This window comes from Lemur catta, chromosome 1, assembly GCF_020740605.2.
Source record: "Lemur catta isolate mLemCat1 chromosome 1, mLemCat1.pri, whole genome shotgun sequence".
Classification (NCBI taxonomy): domain Eukaryota; kingdom Metazoa; phylum Chordata; class Mammalia; order Primates; family Lemuridae; genus Lemur; species Lemur catta.
In genome coordinates this window covers 160,244,509-160,271,856 of record NC_059128.1, presented here as the reverse complement: position 1 = coordinate 160,271,856, position 27,348 = coordinate 160,244,509, and the positions used below count along the sequence as shown (strand labels likewise).

The 27,348-nt window shown below is 36.4% G+C and overlaps 1 protein-coding gene across 1 annotated transcript in view; it reads left to right on the top strand.

Moving 5' to 3' along the window:
- The window catches only part of KCNH8 (potassium voltage-gated channel subfamily H member 8), a 347,364-nt gene that overhangs the window by 277,982 nt on the left and 42,034 nt on the right, over nucleotides 1–27,348 (top strand). Inside the window, exon 11 of the mRNA XM_045555829.1 lies at nucleotides 2,673–2,887. Within this exon, the coding sequence (XP_045411785.1) occupies nucleotides 2,673–2,887 (215 nt within the window). The remainder of the gene's footprint in view (nucleotides 1–2,672; nucleotides 2,888–27,348) is intronic.

Below are 27,348 nucleotides of genomic sequence, written 5' to 3'. Positions count from 1 at the left end.
GAAAAGCATGAAATAGCAAGTAAAAGAGTTTACTATCAACTTGGTCCGTTCTTTATCAAAGAGTGAGAGTGTGTGTGTGTGTGTGTGTGTGTGTGTGTGTGTGTGTGTCTTAAGGGAAAAATTTAACATTCTCCCTGGCTTTTTCTCAACTTTATGAGGTTTAAGGCCAGTCACCTTATCATTTTGTGATTCTAAATTAGAATTGATAATTATTTCTAATTTGTTTCAAAAATGTAACTTTAATCATAAAATATTTTTCAGTGGATTTCCTTAGTCCCGCTGTAAGATAGCCTGCCTAATGACTAGCCTGCTTTTAAGAGGGCATATAGACGTTTTTTTAGAGTCTTATTGTTTGATATTCATGTAATCCAAAATAATGCAGCAACTGAAACAGACATAATGTGGGTTTTTCCATAACTGTGGTGCATTTTTAAAGTTGATAACTAGCAACAATTTTCAGAATGGAATATGAAGGCATCATCCATGATGCTAGAGCACTATAGGTGCAAATTTAGTGCCTCCTATGTAACTGCAATTGCTTATCAAACATGATTTAATTGGATTTTGTTAAAATTAAAAAGAAAACTAGTTACAGCTGAAAGATTTAACTCATTGCCTTTTGCTCCTGGCCCCAAGTTCCTCCATAAATTGTGATTTCCATGGTTAACATTTTTGCATCTTTACTTCTCCTGTGTATATATCAAAAGTGCAAATTGCCACTTGATGATTCTAAACACTGGTATGTAGTATTAGGACTAAATCCAAACAAAGATGATAAATTATTAATATTTACTATGATTGACATTATTTCAATGGAGATCAATTATTTTTACTTTCCCTATGATAATATTTTCTTATAGGGCCAATTCAAATCAATACCAACTTTGATAAACTTAGTATATGGCTTCACATTTGATCTGTAGATATTTAATACGTGTTCACTCTGCCAACAAAAGAAATTAATGTTGTCATGAAGAAGGAGCACCAAACAGCTATCAAACCATAAACTTATTCAAACAACTCTGTTGTCCAATCAATACATGAAGACATTTCTTAATCTGATGCTTGAGGAGGCAGTTGTCATAGGAGCAGAATTTATTATGGGGATAGAATTTGTTTGCCTTGTACACCTTCATTTCATGTCCAGGTAATTGTGTTTTTCCCACCAATTTCCTCATTGTTGTTTTAAAAGAAAATAACAAAGCACCAATAAATGCACCTTCACAGATGGCATTCGTCTGCCTACCTATAATTAAACATAAGTTATAGCTCTAACCCAGATGGTTTGCAGATGCATCCCATCAGCTTTTTTTCCCAGTGAAAGAATAACTGACTTGCAAGAATCAGTAGTATAATTCTGAAAAATGGAGACCATAAGGGGCCATAGAAATCTTTCTTTTTTTTTTAGAAATAAAAATACTGAGACTCAGAATTATTGCAACCTTAACTCAAGGTCCTAAATACAGACAATAAGAAATCCACAATACTGTAAAGTTAGTGAGGGTGACAGCCATTTTTGTATTTACCAGTACCTGCTGAATAAGGCTTAACACGACGTCCAGCACACATAGTCAGTGCTCCATAAATATTCATTGAATGGATAAATAAACTGGAATACTGGAATACTTTCTAGGATGCCAAGTTTGGCAAGATGTTGGTGCTATTTTTATAGCTAATGTCATTGGGACCGAAATAGTTGTACCATGGCAGCCCCATGTATGGAAGTGTTATGACCCTAACATTATTGCAAACACTAGTTGCTCAAAAGAAACTGAGAACATTTATCATACAAGACACTGCATCATGATAAGTTATCCTCAAATGCACATTTGAAAATTTGCTCTATTCAAGACATTTTGACCATATTTACATATTGCATCAGTACCCAACTTTGAGTTTTTGAGCAACAATTAGATTTCTAACAAAATACACAAGAAACAAAATTTCCAAGTTTAATGATATTGGTGAAAATAATAAATCAAACTTGAAAACAATTCTTCCACTGCATATGGTTATTTATCATCCCTAGTGCATATAAATATAGGTTCTAGTCTGGTCTTTCTTTGCCAAAATAGGCTCAATATTAAAGTTTAAATCTAATATTAATGTGAAGCTAATACTTAGCTGTAATCAAATAATTTAAAAATCCTCAATTTTTTTTGATCTGTCATAAATACTTCTGAATATCTCAGGTATTCATGGTTAATTCAGCATGTTTCCTTTTACAGTCAAATTCAAAAGAACAGGCTTTTATTGAGGCCTCCTAATATCAGGGACTTTGCCCCCACAAATGCTGGGCACAATAATAAATAAAAATTTAGAAATTAAAAAATTATTGAATGGGAAGTGGGGGCCATTTTTTTCTAATAACATTAAAAAACTATGGTTTGTTTGGTGTTTATTGTTGTTGTTGTTCAATAGTTCATTGTTGGCTCTTTATGAAATGGAGCACAGTGGCCATTAAAGAATAAAAGTTACAGCCCAGGCATGATGCCATTTTATGCCAAAGTTAGAAAGCCCTGCTCCACATAAAGGTTCTTCTCTTTTCAGTGTAATCTCAGAGAAATGAAGCCTGTAAATCAAATGAAGTTTTCAGTCCTAAGCTTCCTTGTTTCCTTTTTTAAAAATTATCTCTCTCTCTTTCTCTGTCTCTTTATCTCTACTGTTTCTAGGGAAAGGGGATTTAATTGGAGCAAATCTATCAATTAAGGACCAAGTGATCAAGACCAATGCAGATGTGAAGGCTTTAACCTACTGTGATCTCCAGTGTATCATCCTCAAAGGACTCTTTGAAGTGCTAGACCTTTACCCAGAATATGCTCACAAATTTGTGGAAGACATTCAGCATGACCTCACATACAACCTTCGAGAAGGTCATGAGAGTGATGTAAGTCTCATTTCTAATTAGTGCTGAGATTGGGCCTGGAGATCATTTATAACAGGAAAGCCAGATATCATGACCTCACCTTAAAAGGCTCTGAATATATAAGGTATGACTATTCAGCCACTAGTTGAGTAACTAAATAATTAGCCAGAAGCTAAACCTGGAGTTTGTTATCAACACGCTAGGAAAATATTATTCGTGGCTGACTTCTCTTAACTCAGTTTCTTTCTTGTTTATCTTTGTGGGCCTATAACTAAATTCAATTTCAATGATACGTAACATTTAGCTAGAGATGTGTGATTTCTCCAGAATTTAAAGATTTCCAGATAAAGTATGTGGTTCAGTTTGCTGTGTTTCTAATTGCTCACTACTCCAATTGCTTGACATAGATTTTGCTTAAAAATAATCTTTTTCTTTAATGGTATCCAAAACAGTCTTTCTTAAAATGACTAAATATGCATAGAGAGATTCAAGCCAAGTATTGTCACACTGAAAGCATAATGAACATTTTATGCAATTATATATTTGTTGCATGTTTCAGTTTATACAAACAGCTTTCCTGTCAAAATATGTACTATTCTGAATCCTGTGATTAAACTGATCGTGAACATGACTTCATTAAATGTGTCAGAGAGACAAATGATTTAATAGGAATGATTGTTGAAAGGCAAACCAGAGCATGCAGAGCTTTGTGGAACAACCAAAGCCTTAATAGGCTGTCTTGAGCTTTGTCCTGGATATTTATAACACTCAATTTTTTTCCTAGGGGTTTAAGAAGCTATGGTTTTGACTAAGCCATATTTTGTAGACATTTTTGTTAGTCATTAATATTCTCTATTTTGAAAGATAGAAGGAAAATTTAAATCGTGTATTCTTTGTTCTTGGTCGGGGCTATCAAATGATAGTAAATACATAGATGATATCCCATTCTGAAGTACATGATTACCAGTTTTGCAAATGTGCTTCTCTCTCCATTGTTGACAGCAAACAATAGAGGAGGTACAAACATTTATTGGCTAACTTTTATGTGCTAAGCACTCTGCCTATATAAAGCATCTCATTTATTGCTCAAAACAAATCTTTAAGGTGTCAACCTATTCTTAAGGAAAAGAAAATTGAGATTCAGAATGGTTGAGTCACATGGATGTGATCACACAATTGTAGACAGCTGGGACAGTTTGAATGTAGGTATCAGATTTTAAAACCCATACCCTTTCTATTAAGTTGTCTTTTCTCTTTGGAACCATTTTCATATCTTTCATTCAATAGATTGAATTTTAAAACTACAGGTGTCTTTTGTGCTCTCCATGACAGCATAAAATGACAACTACTTTTAAAGACTGAAGGTAAGTTGGGGGATGGAAGCAATACAAAGGGAAGACGAAATGAGAAAAGAGAGAAAATTAGCTAATATTCCTCAGCATAGAAAAGTAGAAAGTATTCAATCTCAATCTCTATTTTCTTTTCATTCGATTGTATACTTTAAGGATTCTTATCTTTTTAAAAAAATTTATGGTATACTACATGATGTTTTTGAAACATGTATACATTGTGGAATGGTTAGCTAATTAATATATGTATTTCCTCACATGGTTGTCATTTATTTGTGATGAATACACTTAACATCTACTCTGTTAGCTATTTTCAAGTGTATAATACATCATTAACTATAATCACCATGTTGTACAATAGATCTCTTGAACTTATTCCTCCTAACTAAAATTTTGTATCTTTTGATCACTGTCTCCTCAATTCCTTAGCTCCCTCCAACCCCTGGTAACCACTATTCTGCTCTCTGCTTGTCTGGGTTAAACTTTTTTACATTCCACACATAACTGAGATCATACAGTGTTTGTCTTTCTGTGCCTGGCTTATTTCACTAAACATGATGTCCTTGATTCGTCCATGTTTTCTCAAATGACAGGATTTCCTTCTATTTTAAGGCTAAACAGTATATTATTGCATATATACACCACATTTTCTTTTTCTGTTCATCCATTGATGGACACTTAGGTTGACTTTATATTTTGGCTATTGTGAATAATGAAATGTAAGTCTTTTATTGATTTTGAATTGATTCTTGTATATGGTGTGAGATAAAGATCTATTTTTATTCTTCTGTGGGTAGATAAGGAATTTTTATCTTTGATAAAATTTTTAATCTTTTTTCCCTATTTTCTGGAACACTAATCATAACAATGTTAAAATTCTTATAGAATAACTCCAATATCTGAATCATCTGTAGAACTATTTCCATTGTCTTTTATCTCTCTCTCTCTCTCTCTCTCACTTGCTCTCTCTTTCTCTCAGTCATTTGGTTGTTTGTTTTTTAAAGTAGACATCATAATTTTATTTAAATATTGATGTTGCTTATCGAAGATTGCTCATGTCATTTTCCTCTAAATAAGGTAAGGTTTTCTTTTGGCAGGCAGATAGAGTATGAGAAGATCACCTTTATCCTGTCCATAGTTTATTTTAGACTTTGTAACACTGTTCTATTGCAGTTTTTCCCTTAGTTCTGAGGTGTAGCCCTTACTCCTACAACACAGGTTTTTTAGAGTCTCAGCGAAAACCCTAGTATGTTTACCAAGGAGCCTCCTATTTGGCAGGGCTTGAATCAGCTTCCGCCTCCCCAGCACCACATCACTGCTGAAACCTCTATTCTGCAACTTAGGCTTCCAGCTGCTGTTTTTTTCTAAGTTTCTTGGAGTACTACCCCATGCATGCTCAAAATAGAAGCTGGCTAATGCCTCAAGGGGTACATCAATGCAGTTACCTCCTCTATGGAATTACATTTCTCATATCCCATGTGCTTTGGTTCTCCTGAACTTCATCCTCTGTTTCCTTAGCCAATAAGATTGCCCCTCACTAGTCTATTCTATTCTACCTGACAATGAAATAGCAAATGCCCTTATAAAAATACCTGGCTAAATGTGGTACTTGGATTGGTGTGCTTTCCTTTTCTCAGGGATCATAGCCTTGAAAGTCTTACCTGAGTTGATTGCTCTCAAATGCTTTTAAGATGTGTTTTTTCCAGCTTAATAATTACTTTTGACTGGAAGGTTAGTTCAATATAAGCTACTTCATTATGGCTGGAACCAAAATTATCACTTCTTTTCAAAGAGGGTTCCTTATGAGCTGCATTTTAAGGGCAAATGGGGACTGAAGGTTACCTCTGAGACCTTTATTGTTTAGTATTTCCTAATATTTTATCACTCAAAACCTATTTTCATATATTTCCAAGGTCCTGGGATGCTACACCTTCTAAAGGCTAGATAAATCTGGACTTCTCTTCCCGTAATTCCATATCCTAGGAGAAGTCTTGTGCTCTCCTGAAACATACTGTGACTTTCATGGGAACTTATATTCTGATGATTACTTTATGGATTCCTCCTCTTCATTCTGCAACTCTACCCTGGTGTGAGATGAAATGTATAATAGAACCAAGCCCCCTTCCTTAATTTCCATGCACACAAATAAAAATATCCAATCACATAGGGTTTTCTGGTGAGTCAAAGCCTTTGTGGAAAGTTGGGTGATGGGTTGTGGAAAGAGGAACATTTGCATAATAGTGATACACACAACGTAAATTTAACTAATCTACATATCCTTATTCTTAAAAATCATGCGATCATTCTGCCAGGTTGTTCAAGCATTTATTATTGCTCTCTTCTCTCTCTTCTCCTCTCTTCTATGCTCCCTTCTCATCTCAAATTCCCTGTTATTCCTGATATATATTTAGAGTAACTTTGGTCACCTTGTGTCTTTCTAACTTTTCCTTCTAGATGCCTCTTTCTACCCCAAGTAGCTTATAACCTATCAGGTGACAGAGAGAGTTACCAGAATATCTGAATAAAGAGAAAACTGAGAGTCAACCCATTTTGAAATAAAATAAAGACAAAATGCCCTTTAAGATATAGTCAAATTTTAGAAAGAATATGCATGTAGCAGTAAGATTATGACTCCTAGAGCTATAACAAATTATATAACTTTAGAATGACAGCTTATCCAACTCTCATAGGAAAATTAATTAAAATCTATAAAATATTTTGTAAGTGTTTAAAAGGGTAGCTAGAACTGTTTTGACCTCATGCTAATTATTCATTTTAGCGTTTTCTATATTTGCCCTTATTTATATCTCCTGGATGGCCCCAACAATGACATTGATTAAGTTAGCTATTTCTGTCTATGCAGATCACAAGAAATTTACTTCACTGCTTCTCATGGTAAACTCTATAAAATTGATTTTAGCACAAACTCTTCTGTTACTAATTGTGGAATTTAGTTTGCCTTAACATAAGAATTTTGAATTTGTGATAAATAAAATAATTGAAGGTATTCAAAAGTAATATAATCAAAAGTAAAATAATTTGAAGATATTCAAAATATCTCTTTTCAAAAATGAATAATGCTAATACATTGACAATCAGATATTGATGTGACTGCATATCAATATCATATGTGCTTTGCCCATGGTAGGCACTGATTTGTTGTTGATGGTGTTGTGGTTGTCGAACAACAGATGGCAATGGTTGTTGGAAAAAAATGATAAATTCTCTAGTTTTACCTTAAGTAATTGAGATTGTCAGAAATATCAGCCAAGATACTAAAGTAATTGAAATGAAATATAAATAGGTCATTCAAAAAAGTTTTGAAGGCATCATCTAGAAGATTTTTCTTGTCCGTTTTTTTTACTTCTCTATATTTCACTAATACTGGAGAAATCTGTAACATTCAATAAATTTTATTTGTTTATTTACCTTACTTAACATTTACCAGGCACTTAGCTGGGCATGTAAAATGGAAAGATAAATGAAATGTTGACTCTGTTCTCAAAACTCACAGGCACATGCAGAAGATGGTGAAGTAAACAGACCATTTCAAAGCAAGTGATGTGAGTCTCTCGATGGTAGTAACACAGAGTGCTCCATCAAAGGTGCTTCTAAGCCTAGGAAACGGCAGGGATCAGAGAAGTGTTACCAGAGAAGTAATGCCCTGGAAAACAAACAGGAGTTAGTTATGGAAAGATTGTAGGCAGAGCAACCCACACAAATGAAACGAGCATGTGTGAAACAGGTCTAGTGGCAAGAAAGGATGGTGTATTGAAGCATGAGGCTGGAGTGGCAAACTCAGGAACAGGTCTTAAAAGATTTTGTGTGTTTGAACTTTGTGAACTTTATTCTGAAAGCAAAAGCAATAGGGAATTACTAAAGGGCTTTAATCAAGGGAACAAGATTACATATGTGTATTATATATACATTTTTTATATATAATGTATGTATAAACATATATTTTTTTTCACTCTGAAAGATATATTTAGGAAAAGTAAAGCCAACAGTAGAGCAAACAAGTAGACCCAAGAAATGATGAGTTTCCTCATTAAGGTAATGGCAATAGTTATGGAAAGGGCATGGAAAATTTAAGATATATTATGAAAGTAAAATTGATGGGCTTGGTGATTGATTTAGTATGAGTGAGGGAAAATACACACACACACACAGACAGTAAAATGTGATTGGGTGTGTGGTGGAATATTGATTATGATGAGGAATAGAAAAGAATAATGCAAGTTTGTGGGGAAAGATAGTGAATTCCATTTGTAATATATTAAGTTTCCAGACCGTGGGATGTTTGAGAGGAAGATCTGCACTAGGCACTTAGATATGCAGATCAGAAACCCCAACAAGGAGATGTCAATTAAAAATATAGATTCAGGAGTCATGGGTTCCTCCTTCTCTTTTTTTCAAAGAAATAGTAATTTTGCATATACATGTATTCTCCAATATATTGTTTAGATTTACATCTTTTAGGGTATTTAAATGGTATCATATGTAGTTTAATGATGCTTCCTTTATTGAAATCAGCATTATGTTTCTAAGATTGATTCATATTATTGTGAGTAGCTACAGTTTACTCACTTTCATTACTCCCTAAAATTCTGTTGTATGAATATACAATAGTTTAGTTACTCATTTACCTGTTGGACATTTAAATTGTAAGTGTGTTTTTCTTATGCCCATATTTAACAAGGTTGGTTTTCATTTCCTTAAGGATTTGTAAATGACATTTATATATTCTTGATAATCCTGTGTCAGTTACACAGATTGAAGATATCTTCTCCCAGCTTGGGGCTTGGGGCTTGCCTCTTTTCCTTCTTTATGGTATCATATAATATGCAGATGATTTAATTTTATTAACTGAAATTTATCAATATTGTAGGGCTATTTTTTTTTCTTTTTTCTTTTTTTTTTATTTCAGCTCTTCATGGGGGTACAAAAGCTCAGGTTATATACATTGCCCATGTCCCGCCCATCCCCCTGAGTCAGAGCCTCAAGCGTGTCCATTCTCCAGACAGTGCGCCTGGCATTCACCATGTAGTCATACCTCCATCCCCTCCACCCCCCATCTCCCTGAGTCAGCACCTTCAAGCATGACCATTCCCCAGACGGTGGGCAACGCACTCATCATGTAGGCATACACCCATCCCCTCCCCCCACCCCCCATCTCAGTCTGATATCCAATTGGTATCCTTCCCCGATGTGCATTTAGGTGATGATCAGGGAAACCAGTTTTCTGGTGAGTACATGTGATGCTTGTTTTTCCATTCTTTGGATACTTCACTTAATATAATGGGTTCCAACTCTCTCCAGGAGAACCAAAGAGATGTATCACCGTTATTTCTTATAGCTGAGTAATACTCCATGGTATACATATACCACAGTTTACTAATCCATTTGTGGATTGATGGGCACTTGGGTTGTTTCCACATCTTTGCGATTGTGAATTGTGCTGCTATAAACATTCGGGTACAGGTGTCTTTGTTATAGAATGACTTTTGTTCTTGTGGGTATATGCCCAATAATGGGATTGCTGGATCAAATGGTAGGTCTACTTGAATCTGTTTAAGGCATCTCCATATGCTTTCCACAGGGGTTGCACTAGTTTGCAGTCCCACCAGCAGTGTACGAGTGTTCCTGTCTCTCCTCATCCACGCCAACATGTGTTGTTTTGGGATTTTTTGATAAAGGCCATTCTCACCGGAGTTAAGTGGTATCTCATTGTGATTTTGATTTGCATTTCCCTGATGATTAGGGATGTTGAGCATTTTTTCATATGTTTGTTAGCCATTCTTATATCTTCTTTTGAAAATTTTCTGTTCATGTCATTTGCCCACTTTTTGATAGGATTGCTTGATTTTGTCTTGCTGATTTTCCTGAGTTCTAAATAGATTCTTGTTATCAGTCTTTTATCTGATGTGTAGTATGCGAAAATTTTTTTCCCATTCTGTAGGCTGTCTGTTTATTTTCGTGACTGTTTCTTTGGCTGTGCAGAAGCTTTTTAATTTAATCAGGTCCCATTCGTTTATTTTTGTTGTTGCTGTGATTGCCTTAGGGGTTTTCTTCATAAATTCTTTGCCTAGACCAATGTCTGTAAGAGTCTTTCCTACATTTTCTTCTAGAATTCTAATCGTTTCTGTAGGGCTATTTTTTATGTCTTATTTAAGAAATGATTCCTTGGCCTGAAGTCATAAAGTTATTTGTGTTTATTTCCTTCAAAATGTTTTAAAGTTTTGCTGTTCTCCTTTTTATCTTTCATGTAGCTGGAATTTATTTTTTTCAATAATATGAGGTAAATATCTTACTTATTTTTTCTCATATGATTAACAAGTTTTCTCAATGCCCTTTTCTGAATCATGCATCATTTTCCCCACTAAACTGCAATGCCACCGCTGTTATATATTGAGCATTCGTGTATGTGCTTATATTTCTGGGATCTCTATTTTGTTCTATTGAGGAGTTTTTTATCCATTTTTACACAGCAGCACACTGCATTGATTAGATTTGTAATAAGGTTTACTTTCTGGGAAGGCAAAGAGCTCCACCTTGCCCTCGTACCTACAGGCACCAAATACTTGTATGATCATCATTTTATTTCAGTTCTTTGAAGTTATTGTTTTAGAATTCTGCATTTCATTGTTGATGTTGAGAAATCCGCTTATCAGTCTAATTGGTGTTCCTTTAAAAGTGACCTGTCATCACTTCTCTCTGGTATCTTCTTTTATCTTTTTCAGTGTTCTTCAGTTTCACTATTTAATTTCTAGGCCTGAATTCCTCCTCCTCCTCCTCCTCCTCCTCCTCCTCCTCCTTCTTCTTCCTCCTCTTCCTCCTCCTCCTCCTCCTCCTCCTCCTCCTTCTTCCTTCTTCTTCTTCTTCTTCTTCTTCTTCTTCTTCTTCTTCTTCTTCTTCTTCTTCTTCTTCTTCTTCTTCTTCTTCTTCTTCTTCTTCTTCTTCTTCCTTTTCTTCTTCTTCTTTCTCTCTCTCTCTCTCTCACTGACCGATTTGTCTGTTGTCACTTTGCTAGACCACCATGTATCATAAGCTCCTTTGTGAATCTGATAAAATCTATGGACCTGTATCCTGATGAGATGCCACACATAATGGTTCCCCCTCATTTGCAGGGGATATGTTCCAGTGGGTTCCTGAAACTATGGGTGGCCCTGAATCCCATATATTCTATGTTTTTTCCTGTACACACATACCTATGATAAAGTCTAATTTATAAATATTAGGCACAATAAGAGATTAACAACAGTAACTAATAAAATAGAACAATTATAACAATATACTGTAATAAAAGTTATGTGAATGTGCTCTCTCTCTTTCTTTATCTCAAAATATTTTATTGGACTGTACTCATCCTTCCTCTTGTGATGATGTGAAATGACAAAAATGCCTACGAGATGAGATTAAGTGAAGTGAATGACATAGGCATTGTATGTAGCGTTAGGCTACTACTAACCTTCTAACAATATGTCAGAAAGAGGATCATTGGCTTCAGGTGATCCTGGATCATCAAGCCATGATGATATCAATGGTTGGATGTCAGGAGCAGGCAATATCAATGAGCAATAGGCAGGTAGCGTATATAGCGTGAGTATGCTGGACAAAGGAAATGATTCACTTTCCGAGAGGGACAGTGGAAGAGTTAATCATGCTACTCAGAACTGTGCATAATTTAAAACTTAAAAATTGTTTATTTCTGGAATTTTCCATTTAATTTTTTCAGACAGGTAACTGAAACTGCAGAAAACAAAACCACCAATAAGACGTATCATATACAGGGATACCTCACCTTATTGCACCTTGCTTAAATTTTCTTTGCAGATATGGCATTTTTTTCACGAATTGAAGGTTTGTGACTACCCTGCATTGAACAAGTCTATTGATGCCATTTTTCCAACAGCACATGCTTATTTCATGTCTCTATGTCACATTTTGGTAATTCTCACAATATTTCAATTTTTTTCATTATTATCATATCTGTTATGGTGATCTGTGATCAGTAATCTTTGATGTTATTGTTATCATTGCTTTCATGAGCCATACACTGCGCCCATATAACACTGTGAATTTACTAGATAAATGTGTGTGTTCTGACTGTTCCACCAATGGCCAGTTCCATCTTTTTCCCTTTTCCTGGGACATCCTTATTCCATAATATACAACAATATTGAAATTAGGTTCATTAATCATACAATGGCCTCTAAGTGTTCAAGTGAAAGGAAGAGTCACAAATCTCTTACTTTAAATCAAAAACTAGAAATGAGTAAGCTTAGTGAGGAAGGCATGTCAAAAGCCAACATAGACTAAAAGCTAGGCCTCTAGTGCCAAATAGTTAACCGGGTTGTAAATACAAAGGTAAAGTCCCTGAAGAAAAGTAAAAGTGCTATTTCATTAAACACACAAATGATAAGAAAGTGAAATAGCCTATTGCTGATATGGAGAAATGGTCTGGATAGAAGATCAAACCAGCCACAACATTCTCTTAAGCCAAAGGCTAATTCAAAGCAAGACTCTACCTCTTTTCAATTCTCTGAAGGCTGGGGAAAGTGAGGAAGCTACAGAAGATTTTAAAACTCACAGAGATTAGTTCATGAGGTATAAGGAAAAAAGTCGTCTCCATAACATAAAAGTGAAAAGTGAAGGGCTGGTGTAGAAGCTGCAGCGAGTTATCCGGAAGATCTACGTAAGATCATTGATGAAGGCAGTTACACTAAACAGATTTTCAGTGTAGGTAAAACAGCCTTCTATTGGAAGAAGATGCCATCTAGGACTTTCTTAACTAGAGAAGAGGAGTCAATGCCTGGCTTCAAAGCTTCAAAGGGCAGGCTGAATCTCTTGTTAGGGGATAATCCAGCTGGTGACTTTAAGTTAAAGCCAATGTTCATTCACCATTTCAAAAATCCCAGGGCCCTTAAGAATTATGCTAAATCTATTTTGCCTATGCTCTGTGAATGGAACAACAAACCCTGAATGACAGCAGATCTCTTTACAGCATGGTTTACTGAATATTTTAAGCCTACTGTTGAGACCTACTGATTGGAAAAAAAAATTCCTTTCAAAACATTACTGCTTATGGACTATGCACGAGGTCACTCAAAAAGCTCTGATGAAAATGGACAAGGAGATTATTGCTGTTTTCATGCCTTCTAACCTAGCATCCACTCTGTATCCCATAGATCAAGGAATAGTTTCAACTTTCAAGTCTTATTATTGAAGAAATACATTTTGTAAGTCTATAGCTGCCATAGATAGTGACTCCTTTGATGTATCTTGGCAAAGTAAATTGAAAACCTTCTGGAAACAATTCACTTTTCCAGAAAGCCATTAAGAACATTTATGATTCATAGGAGGAGATCCAGATTTCAACTCTCATGGATGACTTTGAAGGATTTAAGACTTCAGTGGAGGAAACAACTGCAGATGTGATGGAAATAGCAAAAGTACTAGAATTAGAAGTGGAGCCTGAAGATGTGACTGAATTGCTGTAATTGCATGGCAAAACTTTAATAGATGAGGAGCTCCTGGTAATGGATGAGCAAAGAAAGTAGTTTCCATGGAATCTACTCCTGGTAGAGATGCTGTGAACATTGTTGAAATGACAACACAGGATTTAGAATATTATATAAACTCAGTTGATAAAGCAATGGCAGGCTTTGAGAGGACTGATTCCAATTTTGAAAGAAGTTCTACTGTGGGCAAAATGCTATCAAACAGCATCCCATGCTAAAAAGAGATCATTCATGAAAGGAAGAGTCAATTGATGTGGCAAGCTTCATTGTTGTTGTATGTTCAGAAATTGCTCCAGCCACCCTAACTTTCGGCAACCACCACCCTGATCAGTCAGCAGCCATCCACATCAAGGCAAGACCCTCCACCAGCAAAATGACTACAACCTGCTGAAAGTTTAAATGATTGTTAGCATTTCTTTAGCAATAAAGTATTTTTAATTAAGGTATGTACATTGCTTTCATTGGTCATAATGCTATTGCATACTTAATAGACTACAGCATAATGTAACCATAACTTTTGTATGCACTGGGAAAACAAAAAATTTGTGTGATTCACTTTATTGCAATATTCACTTTATGAAGTGGTGTGGAACTGAACCTGCAGTATTTTTGAGGTATGTCTGTATCATAACACACTTTCATGGGACTCATTGACCCCATTCAATATCACATACAGAGTACACAAAATTCAGATTAAAATAATTCTGGTGGAAATATTATGGCCTTCTCCTCCTTTCCCAGATTCATATATAAGTAGATACACACACACACACACACACACACACACACACACACATACAAATATATTATCCAATAACCTGCAAAGGATGCAAAGAATAAGCATCATTAACAGCTGCCCTTTCTTATTGCTTACTCTGTGATAGATGCTTTATAGACATTATCTTGTGAATCTTTACAACAGTCATGCAACTTGAGTACTGTTATTTTCACCCACTGTACTAAGTCTGCTTATCTTTTGTCAAGAGTAAGCCAGTCTCTAATGGATAAGTCCACTTGCCCTCAATAGCCCAAGGTGTATGTGTGTGTGGAGTGGGGGCAGGTGCTGAAATATATTTATCTGTCCATGACAAATGAAAGTAAATATATTCATTCTCTCTTCCTCTACTCTTATCCTCTTACCACCCTCTCTCCTCAAGGCTACAGGAGCAGTCTTTATAAAATATAAATTGGATCATGTCATTCTGCTGCTTAACATATTTCAATAGATCCCCATGAGCCAGTAGTGGAATCCAGACTTCTTACCATAACTTTCAAGGTCCTGTGCCTTGCTACTCCTGCCTGCCTTTTAAAATCTTCTGATGCCATCTCGCATCCAGCATTACACTCCAGCAAACTGTTCTGCTTTCCCTTCCCCATGTGCCAGGCTCTACCCACCTGCCATGCCTCAAGGCCTTTGTATTTGATGGTCTTTCACCTGCAATGCTACTTCTCTGGCTTTACCTGACCACTTGCTCTGGAGTTTGCCCTCTCCCAGTTATCTGCTGTCATATCACCTTGATTATCTTTTTTATAGCATTTAGCAGGATCTGAAATTATTTTAATATGTATATTTCCTTGCTCATAGTCAATTTGTCCTACCAATCCCTACTTCATGAAGGCTTTGTCTTCCTCTGTACTACTATATACTATATCTCCAGTGTCTAGGTCAGAGCCTAGTGAAGATTCAACATTTTATGTATTATTTGATGAGTGAATGAATGAATGTCAATAAGCTTACATTGGGACCTGGAACTTATGTCAAATTTTAAGAAAATGAAAATGTGCTGAAGACAGAAGCCTCTCTGGCCAGTAAATAGAGTCTAAAATGAAAAGCTACAGAAATCTAGAATTATATCCCTTAGAAGTAACAAAGCCAAAGAGAATGTCAATAGTAGGATTTGAAAGAACAAATTGAAAGAACAGCTAAATTGAATAACAGCTATTTTTCATTTCCCCTAAGATCAGGACAAGAGGTTTTCAAAAGCCCAATGAGGAATTTAAGTTGAATGATAGATTTAAAAAAGCTTACAATATGGGTAATAAAATTCCTCCAGGTGGTTTGGTATAGTAATCAGTGTAAAATAAAAGAAGTTCTACCTTAAAATCTAAGATAACACAACCATTTTCTGTAGAAATAAACTATTACAATACTAATGCCCCTAGAAAGTGGAGAAGCAGTACTGTTAACCGTTAAATCATTCTGAACATCTTTACCTCACATTTATTGCTCCAGGCCAAGCCTACAAATTTGGGGGCTGAAATGAATTTACATGTGGAAAACTCCAGAGTCTACTAAAACAGCTTATTTATGGTCATAAAATACTCCATTAAATTGTAATGCATAGATCTGTTGCCCTTAATGGTAATCTGTGAGGTATAAGGTCTGTAATGTACAATACATGATAGAATCTGATCTCATGTTCCCTCATCAGCATTAACCTTAGTAGGCATCTGAATGTGAATGCATATTTCTGCCTAAGTCTGGATCCCATGTCTTTCATACACAGGGTGAATCTTAATCTCCAGTTTTATGTTTTCAGAAGGCAGCCCCTATCTCAAGTGCAAATATTATTAGAAAAGGCATCTAATTTCCATGAACTATTGAGTTGCGTCTACTTAGACCTCTTGGCACTGGGCAATTTCTTGTGTAATTAAACTGCACTATATAAATGAGATTCAACTTCATGTTTCCCCCCTTAGATAAAAACAAGCCTGACTAGATCTTTCAAATGAAGTCTTTGATTTGCCAACATCTCTTGCCGCCTATGTAACCATATCACAATTTAATTCAAGAGTGTACTGAAAACGGAGATTTTCGAAAGAGACTTGGTTTAAATTTAGTCCCTATTTCAGTCTGAAATAAAATTGGCTGCTTGGAAGCAATTTTCTTGAAAATGATTTACCGAATAGTAATAATTTTAAAAATCATATCTGACAGCAGAAATATTTAGTTCAAGAGTATGCTGTGTGTAGGTGTACATCTGCTAGCACAGTCTTGTGTAATAAGAGAACATAATTAATTCTGCACTTTTCTGAGATAATTGTTCTTAGAGAATTGCATATTGAAGGACTCACATGTCATTTGATCATGTCAGCTTTCCTTGTCATCTTGAGCCCAACAAGGGTTTTGTTTGTCAGTTGTGTATTTTAAAATACTCTTCCTTAGGAAGGAAAAATACTTCCATGAAATATCTTTTAGCAAACTGGTTTTACCTAGTATACACTTTTATGGTGCTTAAGATGATGTTAGATAGGAAAAGCTCAGGAAATTTTACTAGCATACAGCATATTTTTTATGTTCTAGAAGTTTGCTCATACTGGTGTCTTTTAGCAGATTCAGAAGTGATTGTGGCACAGATAGCATCCTGAAGGAAGATACGTTTTCCTTAGCATCTCCAGAGCTTAGTATTGTTTATGCTCATAGTGTTGAGTAAACGATAATTACTGTTGGACTTCTTGCACTTAATTGACACATCCTACTTTCTCTGACTGGAGCAAAATGACGCTCAGTGCCCCTTCTCTTCTTAGTGATCGCCTAAGCTTATGGCTTCATTATTATTCCATCTTCTTTCTTAGAGAAGGTATCGGTGATGGCTGGACTCCACTGGACTCTAAGTTCATGTTCCCTTCTAACTCTAACTTTCTAGACCCCTGCCTCAGAGGTGAATGCTTTATATTCCTAAAAGTCGTAAACAAAGGAAAGAAGTTATTCTCACCTCTTCTCACTACAGACTGATTCTTTTTTGAAATTCTTATTTTAGGGTCAAGCTAGTGTGGAGCATTAACAAAAGGGCCATCCAGGGAATCCTCGTAAGTTTTGGGGTAATTCAGAATGAAAACATTGACTGTAAGCCATAGAAATCCAAATGAAATATAGCATTAAAGGCAGGGGGGATTTATTGTAAGAATGCCACATATCTAATGGGGTCAAACAAAACACATACATGCATGCACACAGAGACACACACACCCTCTGGATCTCAGGAACTCTTACAATCAGGTTCTCAAACTCTGTTAAGATTCTCTCTCCATGTTTTACTTTTCCTTTTCTGTGCATATCCTCTCTGTTCTTTCTACCTCAGTAGTCTTGCCATCTTTCTTTCCTCATCCAAATGGCAGGAAAATGGTCTCAGACAGCAGCTCTTCAATTTAAGTAGAAAGCAAATTAATCTGGATTCTCTTAGTTGATTCTAGATTCTTGTAAAAAGAGTGAGTGGGTCAGCTTAAGTCAAGTGTCCATGCAGCTTTTATTAATTATTGTGTGTGTGGTAGGGAGAGTGGGGACTTCAAGGATGAAGGGAGATCACACTGTAATAGCATGGTGGTTTCCATGGCAGCCCTGTGGGCTGAAGAGTTGAGATAAGAGACAAGATCCAGAAAAAAAGGTGGATGGGCAGAGGTAGTCACTGAACAAATGAAGCACGGGCTAGTGGTTGTATGAATTGTGGCTTTCCTCTGTGTAATCACATCACAGTAAGTCTCCATGCAATCATCCTCAGCAACATTTTCATAGAAAGCAAACCCCATTTAAATATATATTAAAATAGAAGCATTGAAAATAGAGAACACACAAAAAGCTTAAACCACTCAGTAATGGCTCATGTTTCATCTCCTCTGCATTCTCTCCTTTGTAGCCTCTTGTCAATCAAAGAACATGACACATACCCTGCAAAGAGACCAGCCACATTTTAGTGGCATCTGGGTATTTCAGCTTGTGTTTGCAAGTTGAACAGTGAGCAGTTAGATTTTTAAGTTTGTTTGTGGGGAGAGATTGGTTGGGTTAGGAAAGACAGAGGAAAAAAAGGCTACCTTCCATCCCATAAACAAGACAAAAAGAGTTTTCCTTTCCTTATTTCTCTAGTTGCTTCCATCCTGCAGGGAACAGCAGATGTTCAGCCTGAAATAAAAAGTGTCAAATTTGCATATGCGCACACATACCAACAAACAGGCTCCACTTACATGTATTCCTTAAGAATGAAAAACAGCCTACTGCTACATCCACCAGGAATCCTCAGACCTGCTCTACTGTTACTTGGAGGTGACAGGGGGCGGGCACCAGGGTCCTCTATCCCACACTACATTCTGGATGGTGGTTTAGGCCTTAGAAGTGCAGTGCTCGCTCTCTCTGGAGCTCTGTAGGCCGGGGCAACAGAGCCTCACTTTCATGACAAAGGCTCTATGAAAAGCAGATGATATTCATGTTGCTGTAAGTAAGTATAGTGGCTCCTATGAGCCAAGCTATACACTAACATTTACAAACATGAACTTATTTTATTCTCACAACTTTGTAAATAAATTGTATAAGTTCATGTTCTAGATAAGACTAAGGATGGGAGAATAAAAAAAAAAAAAAAAAAAACTGGCCCAGAGTCCTTCAGCAAGGAAGTAAGGGAGACCAGGAACTGGAATTTCAGCCCCAAACCACCTGTTTCCAAAATCCAATTGAAACTTAGTGCAAGTTTACCCATCAAAACAAAGTTATTAATTCTTGCTCAGCCACTTAATTCTATGAGCACTGAATGCCAGATAAGTTAAGGGGGCATTCATAGGAAACATGTTTCAATGGGAAAATAAGTTTCATAAGCCAAATATATAAGTTAAAAAAATGAACCACAGCACTATTTCATAATTCATTAAGTTGCACACTTTTGATTTATGCCGTTTTTCTGTATACTGCACTTCAGTGAGAAAGATTTTAAAAAATGAATTGTAAGAATCCAACCAAGTTATAAGTGGAGAACTGAGCTGTGTATATATGAGTTCCTTGAGAACAATAATTATATTTTATTCAGTTTTGCAATCCTTTTCTTAGTGGTAATGCTGGTACAAGTATATGAATTCTTACTGGAATTTAATTAATTCATTTATATATACATATACTTGCTTCCATGTCCATGGAATAATAGAATGTTAGAACTAGAAGGGGCCTTATGTACCATCCAATAAAACTGTTTTTCTTTTGATTTGAAGTGGCATAAACCCAATTCAAACTAACTTACAGGGACGGGAAAAAAGAAAATCTATTCACTCAATCCAGTCATTGGTTAGGTATATAACTAAGTGAATTACGTACCTAAATGAGTTGGAATATTCCCTTTGTACAGAGGACTTTCATGTTTGAATAAATCTCCCATGGACCACACCACACATGTGCTTCAAATAATATTTAGTCAAAAAAATCAAAGTAAATCTTATCATCTTTTACTTTCTCAACTGAATATTTAGTCACACATCTATGCCAATGTTTATTAAGTATGTATTATGAACAAGGTACTCTGTTTACATTACCTCATTTAATTTAATTTTTAATCCTTTCATCATTCCTGGGAGTTTGGATTATGTTTTTGCTTCACAGATGAGGGAATTGGGTGTTCAAGTAGTTCACTGCCTAAGATTACAGAATTAGTGTAATAATTAAATAGTATAAAATCAAGTCAAACTCTGATCTTCTGCATACATGCCTAGTACATTTGTCCACTAAAGCATTCTTCCAGAAATCAGAGAGATAGGGGCTGTTCTTCTTCAGGCATTCTGACTTATTGCAGAAATTATGCCAAATTTCCAGAATAATAGGCACTTTAATCTTCTTAAGGTTAATTCCATTGCTTGTCATATCTCATCAAAAACCCACTGGAAGGAACTAAATATTTTGGGAAAGATATTTCATTAACAAGAGGACAAATAAGATGGCAAAACTACGGTCCCTTGGCCATTTGACTTGCCCTCTCTCTTTGCCTTTCACTCTCCCATATACATCATTGTTCTTCATCCTTCTCTTGCTCAATGTTTAGAGTAAATTTGTGAAATCTCCACTCACTGTACCATCATTTCAGATGTGCAAGATCGAATTTCAATTTCTTTCCAAACTCAGTTTCATCCTTGTAAGAAGTTGGAGGTCTTCTAATTAGTTGAAATAAATAAAAATCACATTGGAGTGTGAATATATCACGTTTATATCACATTTGGTAACAAAGAGCACATTCTCAGAACTTCCTCTATACACAGACACTCATACACACACATACATTTATGTAGAGGGATTGAGAATATAAATAAAAGAAGTAATGTTTTTAATTTAGATTTTTGTTCACATTTCTCAGTCGACTTGCAAATACTTTATATGTGGATATGTTAGGACTTTTTTTTTTAATTATGAAAATTTGTCTTTTTTTTGTCTTTTTTTTTTTATTTCAGCTTATTATGGGGGTACAAAAGTTCAGGTTATATATATTGCCCACGTCCCACCCATCCCCCTGAGTCAGAGCTTCAAGTGTGTCCATTCCCCAGACAGTGTGCCTGGCACTCACCATGTAGTTATACCTCCATCCCCTCCCCCCACCCCCCACCTTCCTGAGTCAGCACCTTCAAGCATGACCATTCCCCAGACGGTGTGCAACGCACTCATCATGTAGGCATACACCCGTCCCCTCCTCCCACCCCCTGCCTCAGTCTGATATCCAATTGGTATCATTCCCAAATGTGCATTTAGGTGATGATCAGGGAAACCAATTTTCTGGTGAGTACATGTGATGCTTGTTTTCCCATTCTTGGGATACTTCACTTAATATAATGGGCTCCAACTTGACTTTTTTAAAACGTAATTATATTCTGCTTTTTGTCCAAGAATTTGCTTTCCTGGGACTTGTTAGAATAACCCTGAATGCTTTCTTATAGTAAATATTTCACTATTTGGGGCTGTGCTAGTCAATAATGTTTCACAGGTCATCCTTGGGCATGCAGGACATTTCTTCCATTGGCCGTCTGATCCCAAACCAGTTAGCCTTTTAATCTCAAATCTCAAACTCTACTGTTACAGTATAGAGTCAGTGGGTGGTATGATTAAAGCTGTGTAAATGAGCTAAGTTGGTGGAAATTAAATTAAAATTAAAAACAAATTACAAAATCCCAGGGTAAACATCTTTAATAGCGCTTTTCCCACGTAATTCCCCAAAAAGGTGTAGACGGCAGAGAGAATGACATATGGTGGAGGCAGTCTGCTTACAACGCAGCACAGACTGTGCTCAGCAGGCAGATCTTGGGGCCTCCAGTTTGACCAGATTCGAGGCATCTACTTGCTCACCATTTAAACCCAGCCTTCCAGGATGCCGAAAGAGCGGCAGCTTTGCGTGGAGGAAGCAGCATCCAAGTAGTCATAAATAGGAACAAACAACATGCCAACGTAGGGGGAAAACTGAAGTCCCTCGAAGTTATGAATTTGAAGGCCAGCATGTGGTAATGACAACTCGGTAAGGGTGGAGGGACCCACGAAGATGCATTTCTGCCAAATGAATTGGGATTTAATGGGTTTGGTTTTTCTGTCACTGAGGAAAATAATTAAGGAAAATTCTGAGATGAATGTCTGCAAGATGCCAAGCTTTCAGTGATGTGGAATCCCACTTATATTTTCTACTGTTAAAATTAAGGTCTTTAAAAGCAGAACATATGGTGACTGATCTGTGTCATTGCATTTTGCCAGCATTCATAAACAGTCCCAAGTCTGATTAGGGCTAACAAAGCATATTTATATTCTAGGTTATACAGTTTGCATTTTTCTTTGAGGATATTAGTCACTCTTCTGTCTTGATAGTACAAAATGTTAGCATCATATACAGAGAAACAAACAAACAGGATTCTGTCAAAAAGAGCAATGAATAGGGATCCAGAAATCCTGAGTGTTAGACTCAATACATATACAACTAAGGCTAGAATCGTTCCTCCAAAGATTCCAGTGTTGTGGGTTTCCTGCAACCCCCAAAGAAACAACCGAACAAGCACAATTTCATCCAAGATATTGGCAGCTTAAAAAGCCAAAATTGGTTTGCACAAATTTGTATAGATAGTCACAGAAGCATCATCCTTCCAATACAGTCACTTGTCCATATTCTGCTACCATGGAAATGATAGCCTTAAGAATTGGAGAGAAAAGCTTGCTCTGAAGAGAAGTATATGTACACATTTCATGTGTATAACTAAAAAGATTACTTTGTCCAAAATTTTTAAATAACTGTATTAGTGAAGTTCAGAATGACTCCACTAAAAGAAATTATTATGCCTATTATAAATGGGCATGCCCTGTTCACTGTTCACATTTTTACAAAGAGGAGAGTCTCAGTAGATATCACTATGATTTTCCTGAAATTGGGAAATGATGACTTTGTGACTAGTTTGCTATGTCGTAACTTTAAAACCTGTTCACATAAGACAATTTCAAGAAAGGGTCATTGCTTCACCACTCCTTCCCACAGAACCTCTCCTCTAAACTCCTCACTATTTATTTTAAAAGGTTAAGGAAATGTCTATCTTATGATGAGAGCTCAGGCTCAAAATATAAATTTACATAAGAAAATAAATAGAAAATACACATGACTATATAAATAACAGGAGAATGATTCCCACCGCACCCTGCCCCCAACAGGAAACATGCTTTGAGTGAGAACATTGAAAAAGAGACCCAGAGGAGAAACTGGAGATATATCAGGTGTATTTTTTTTTTTGAGACAGGATATCGCTATGTTCCCCCAGCTGGTATCAAACTCCTGGCCTCAAGCGATCCTACTGCCTGGGCCTCCCGGAGTGCTGAGATTACAGGAGAGCCATTCAACCTGGCCAGGCATATTTTATTTATGACATAATTTTTGTCCTGGGCAATTCCATCTTCGAGAACACTATTAAGGGAGCAAAAATACCAAATCAGATGTGTTCCTTCCTAAATTTCAGTGGCTTGTAATCCCATTGTCAGTTCTCACAAAGAGTTGTTTTTAGTCAATGTGTAATTAGTCAACAATATCTTCCTTATGGTGCTCCACACATCAACTTTGGGTACAACACAGCTGTAACATAAGAAGACTGGCCTCTTATCTACAAACTGTGAGAAGTCTTTCTAGCCTGGAAATGACTGATTATTTAGTAAAAGTGGTAATGTTGTGATGAAAAATATTCTTCACACTTAAGTTTCAAAGATTTCTTTAAGTAAAAAAATGTACGCATTTGGTCATGTAGAGGATGCCCACAATCTTGCTGTCCTCATCCTCTTCTTATTTTCTGTGGTTAAGTGAGCTTAACCAAGGCACTATAGTTCAATGGAGCAAAGTAGTTCATTTCAGTTTGCTGGTTCAAACACTGTCTTCAACATATAGGGCTGTTCAACTTTTTTGTTACAGTGCATAATTGACAATGAGCTTCCTAGGCAGCAAATTAGGCATTTTGCATTAAGTTTAAATGTGCATGGGGAGTTGTGATGAACAAACTTCTCACAGCAAATGGAGCGTCTTTCTTAACCGACCTGGTTTGGAACCAAAATAATCAGTGGATATCCTGAGAATCTTTTGAAACCAGCTATTGTGTTTCCTTACAATTACACAGTAGCTGACTTTACAAGCTAGCTAGGAAGCATTGTACCCTAATCAGAAGCGGGTCACAGAAGGGCATGGGATCTCCGCTCAATATAATGAATTTAAACAGTGTAAATTCTTTTAGTACAGATTACCCTGCTGAACTCCCAAATTATTGATTGGGACATAGCTTCTTAAGCCTGAAATCTTTGAAATTCTTATGTCATTGCTGATAGAGTTCCAGTTCTTCTTCACATAATGGTGTAGATTTTCCTCCATTTTCTTTAGGGTGCTATGAACCACATATTAATAAATAATCCCCTCTCCCTCAAAATCATCCTGCATTTTCCAAGCTTTTAAATAAGTGTCAAGAAACACCTTTGGGTTTGTTTTTCAATTTCAAAGGCTTGTATTTTATGCATTTGAATTCAGAGATAATTGTGCTTGACTTAATTTGTGCATATTGTCAATGTCTTGTTGACTGTATTCATACCCAAGAACAGTTCAGAAATGCCTTACTTTGTTTAAGTGAAGAAGATAAAGGAATTGAGAAAGAAAAGAATAGAATGCCAAGCCATTTCTTTATATAAAGTATTCTATCTGGTGTTGTACAAAGAAAAGTGTGTTTTTGTGGGATGGAATGATTGACCTTTTGCCAAAAGAGCAATTTGGGAAAAACTGGTATTTAAAAAGCATATGTCTATTTGTTAAAAAATTCTACATATGTAGTAGTTTCAAGTTGGACAAACCCATCTATGTGAATATTAAAATAACCATGACATAGCTAAACAATTCATGTAAAATGTCATAATTCTCTATTTCCCACACTAACTCAATTTAAAGAAAACTCTCCTTCATAACCAATGCATCAATAAAATCTAATTAATATTTATTAACATGAATTATTCTTCATGCCAGACACTGGACCAATCACCTAACAAATGTAACAATGTGAGCATATTTTTCACCATAAATTCCATGTGAGAATTTCTTGTGGATAATGAAGTTGAAGTGCTTAGAGGCTTTTACTTCCCAGCAGGCTTCAAATGCTTTCTGTCTCTGGAGAAACAAAAGGCCTGGAGAGCATGACACCATCTATCAGGCCTTGTCACCTCTGGCAGGAATGTTGGGAATTATGGCCAGAGGGAAAAAATGAACAGGAGGGATCCAGAGAGTTTCGGGGAGAGAATCGAGGGAAAGGCACTTCTGTTATTGCCGATGGAACAGAAAAGGCAATCTTTACTTACTGTGAGTTATCAAAGACATCCCCTTAAAGGGTCTTGAAAGACACACACACAAATCAGAATTACATTTTAATTAATTTTGGTTGCTGTAACTGTGTTTCTCTTAATGTAACACGATGCCAAATGCAGCCCACTGGATCTCCAAGATTTGTTCAGTTTACGCATATATATCTCACTTAATCTTCAAAACAACTCCACTTATTATCATCATTTTTGACAGGAGGAAATGCAGGCTCTCAGAATTTCGATTGACAATGATGTGAGACTGGCTCTGGCTGTCAGAATGTACATAGAAGTGATGTGTCACTCCAAGCTGGCGTAGTCACATGCCCAGCATGTCTTCCCCATACTGTCTGCTGAGCTGCCAACTGGATGATGGCAGGACAATCCTGAGGCCACATGATGGCAAAACAACAAAATAGAAGAGGCCTAGGTCCCTGAATCCCCTGTGAGAGAGCTCCTGGACATACATCAAATTGTGAATGAGAAATAAAGTTCTTTCATGCTAAACCAATGAAATTTAGAGCATTATTAGTTACCTCAGCATTACCTAATCTATCCTAATTAATATGCTTCCCAAGATTACATAGCTAATAACTGACAGGACTTGGAAAATCTCGGTTCTTAACCACTTCACACTTTACCTCAAAAACGGGTCCCCTCCGCCCGACACACAGACATTTTATCATAACATATGACGAAAAGTTTTTGTGGTGCTTCCCTTCTCTGTGGGCTCAGTAGCAGATTCTCCAGCTTTACCAGTCAATAAATCCTAAAATCAGGACTCACTGACTTGACTTGTGCTTTCTGCATCAGAAGTCATAGTATTTACCTAAAGGAAGAGAATTCTCCTTTAAGTCTTAATAGTTTGTCTTGACCTCAAGGCTCGGAATGAAATTGGGAAATGTCAAAATCATGAGTTGTTTCATTAAAACCTCATTTCTGTTTCTAAGTTTTACAACAAGCAAAGGAAACAGGAACTGTGTTACTCACTTAGGGTTTCAGATCAGCCTCAAAAAAATCTCTTTTTCAGATTGGTTGGTGGTGAAATTTCAGACTTGTTTAGTTGAAAATTTGTGCTTGCTTGTTCAAGACCTGTCCTTTCTCCAGAGGCTTCTGTTTCCTGTTCCCACCTACCACCTGCCACAGGTGTCATTTACTACTTCTTGGCACCTCCACTTGAGTCTATAGGAGGAAGAAGCAGATCAGAGATGAAAATGAGAGCTTTTTATTTGCTACTTGCCTCTATTATATAACAATTATTTATGGTTTTGCAGGGGTAGACATGTGAGTTATGGAGCTATTTGTTACTATGCTTCATTCATAATCTCTTTATTCCAAGCAGCCACGAATCCTGGTTATGTTGCTGTCCAGTGAACAAGATAAAATATGGAATAATCTCTTTTTCTGAATGAGGACACATGTTCCTTCAATCTGCTTTGTGACTTAATCAGTGTGTCATTATTAATGAAGCAGAAGATATCATGAATCAGTCAGAAAGAGGAGGCTGGTAATACACATCTCATTTCCCAATTGGGCATTCAGCTGTAGATAACATTCCTGCCAAAGCACTTTAGTGTCTTACGAGATTTCATATTGAGAGGACATTTGCAGACTCACACAAGGGCTTGTAAATTCTGACCTATGAACCAAGTAAACAATGAAAGTAGATTCCGTACATTCCTTGGACCACTGGCCTATGAGGTTTCAGTTTAGGATTCATTGATCCAGGCTGTGGGTTCCATTGCCATTTGCTTCTTTCCTGCTTCTCAGTAGTCAACTTCTTGGTGGCCCAGCCTCTTGCAAGGAGGTTGAGATTAAGAAAAGTTTGCTGATACTGCCTCACCGTAACTGAAAAACCACTCAAGTTCCTTCTAAGGGTGGAACATTAGCATTCTAAGAAAGGCTGAGCCCTAAACCTTGTTGCCATAGTACCATCTGTCAGAATTCAGAAGCATTTAAAGAGTGAGAGAAATAGATGAAAGAAATTAAGGAGCTCCTTTCTCAGCTAAAAGAATCAGTGACCTTTCTAATAGA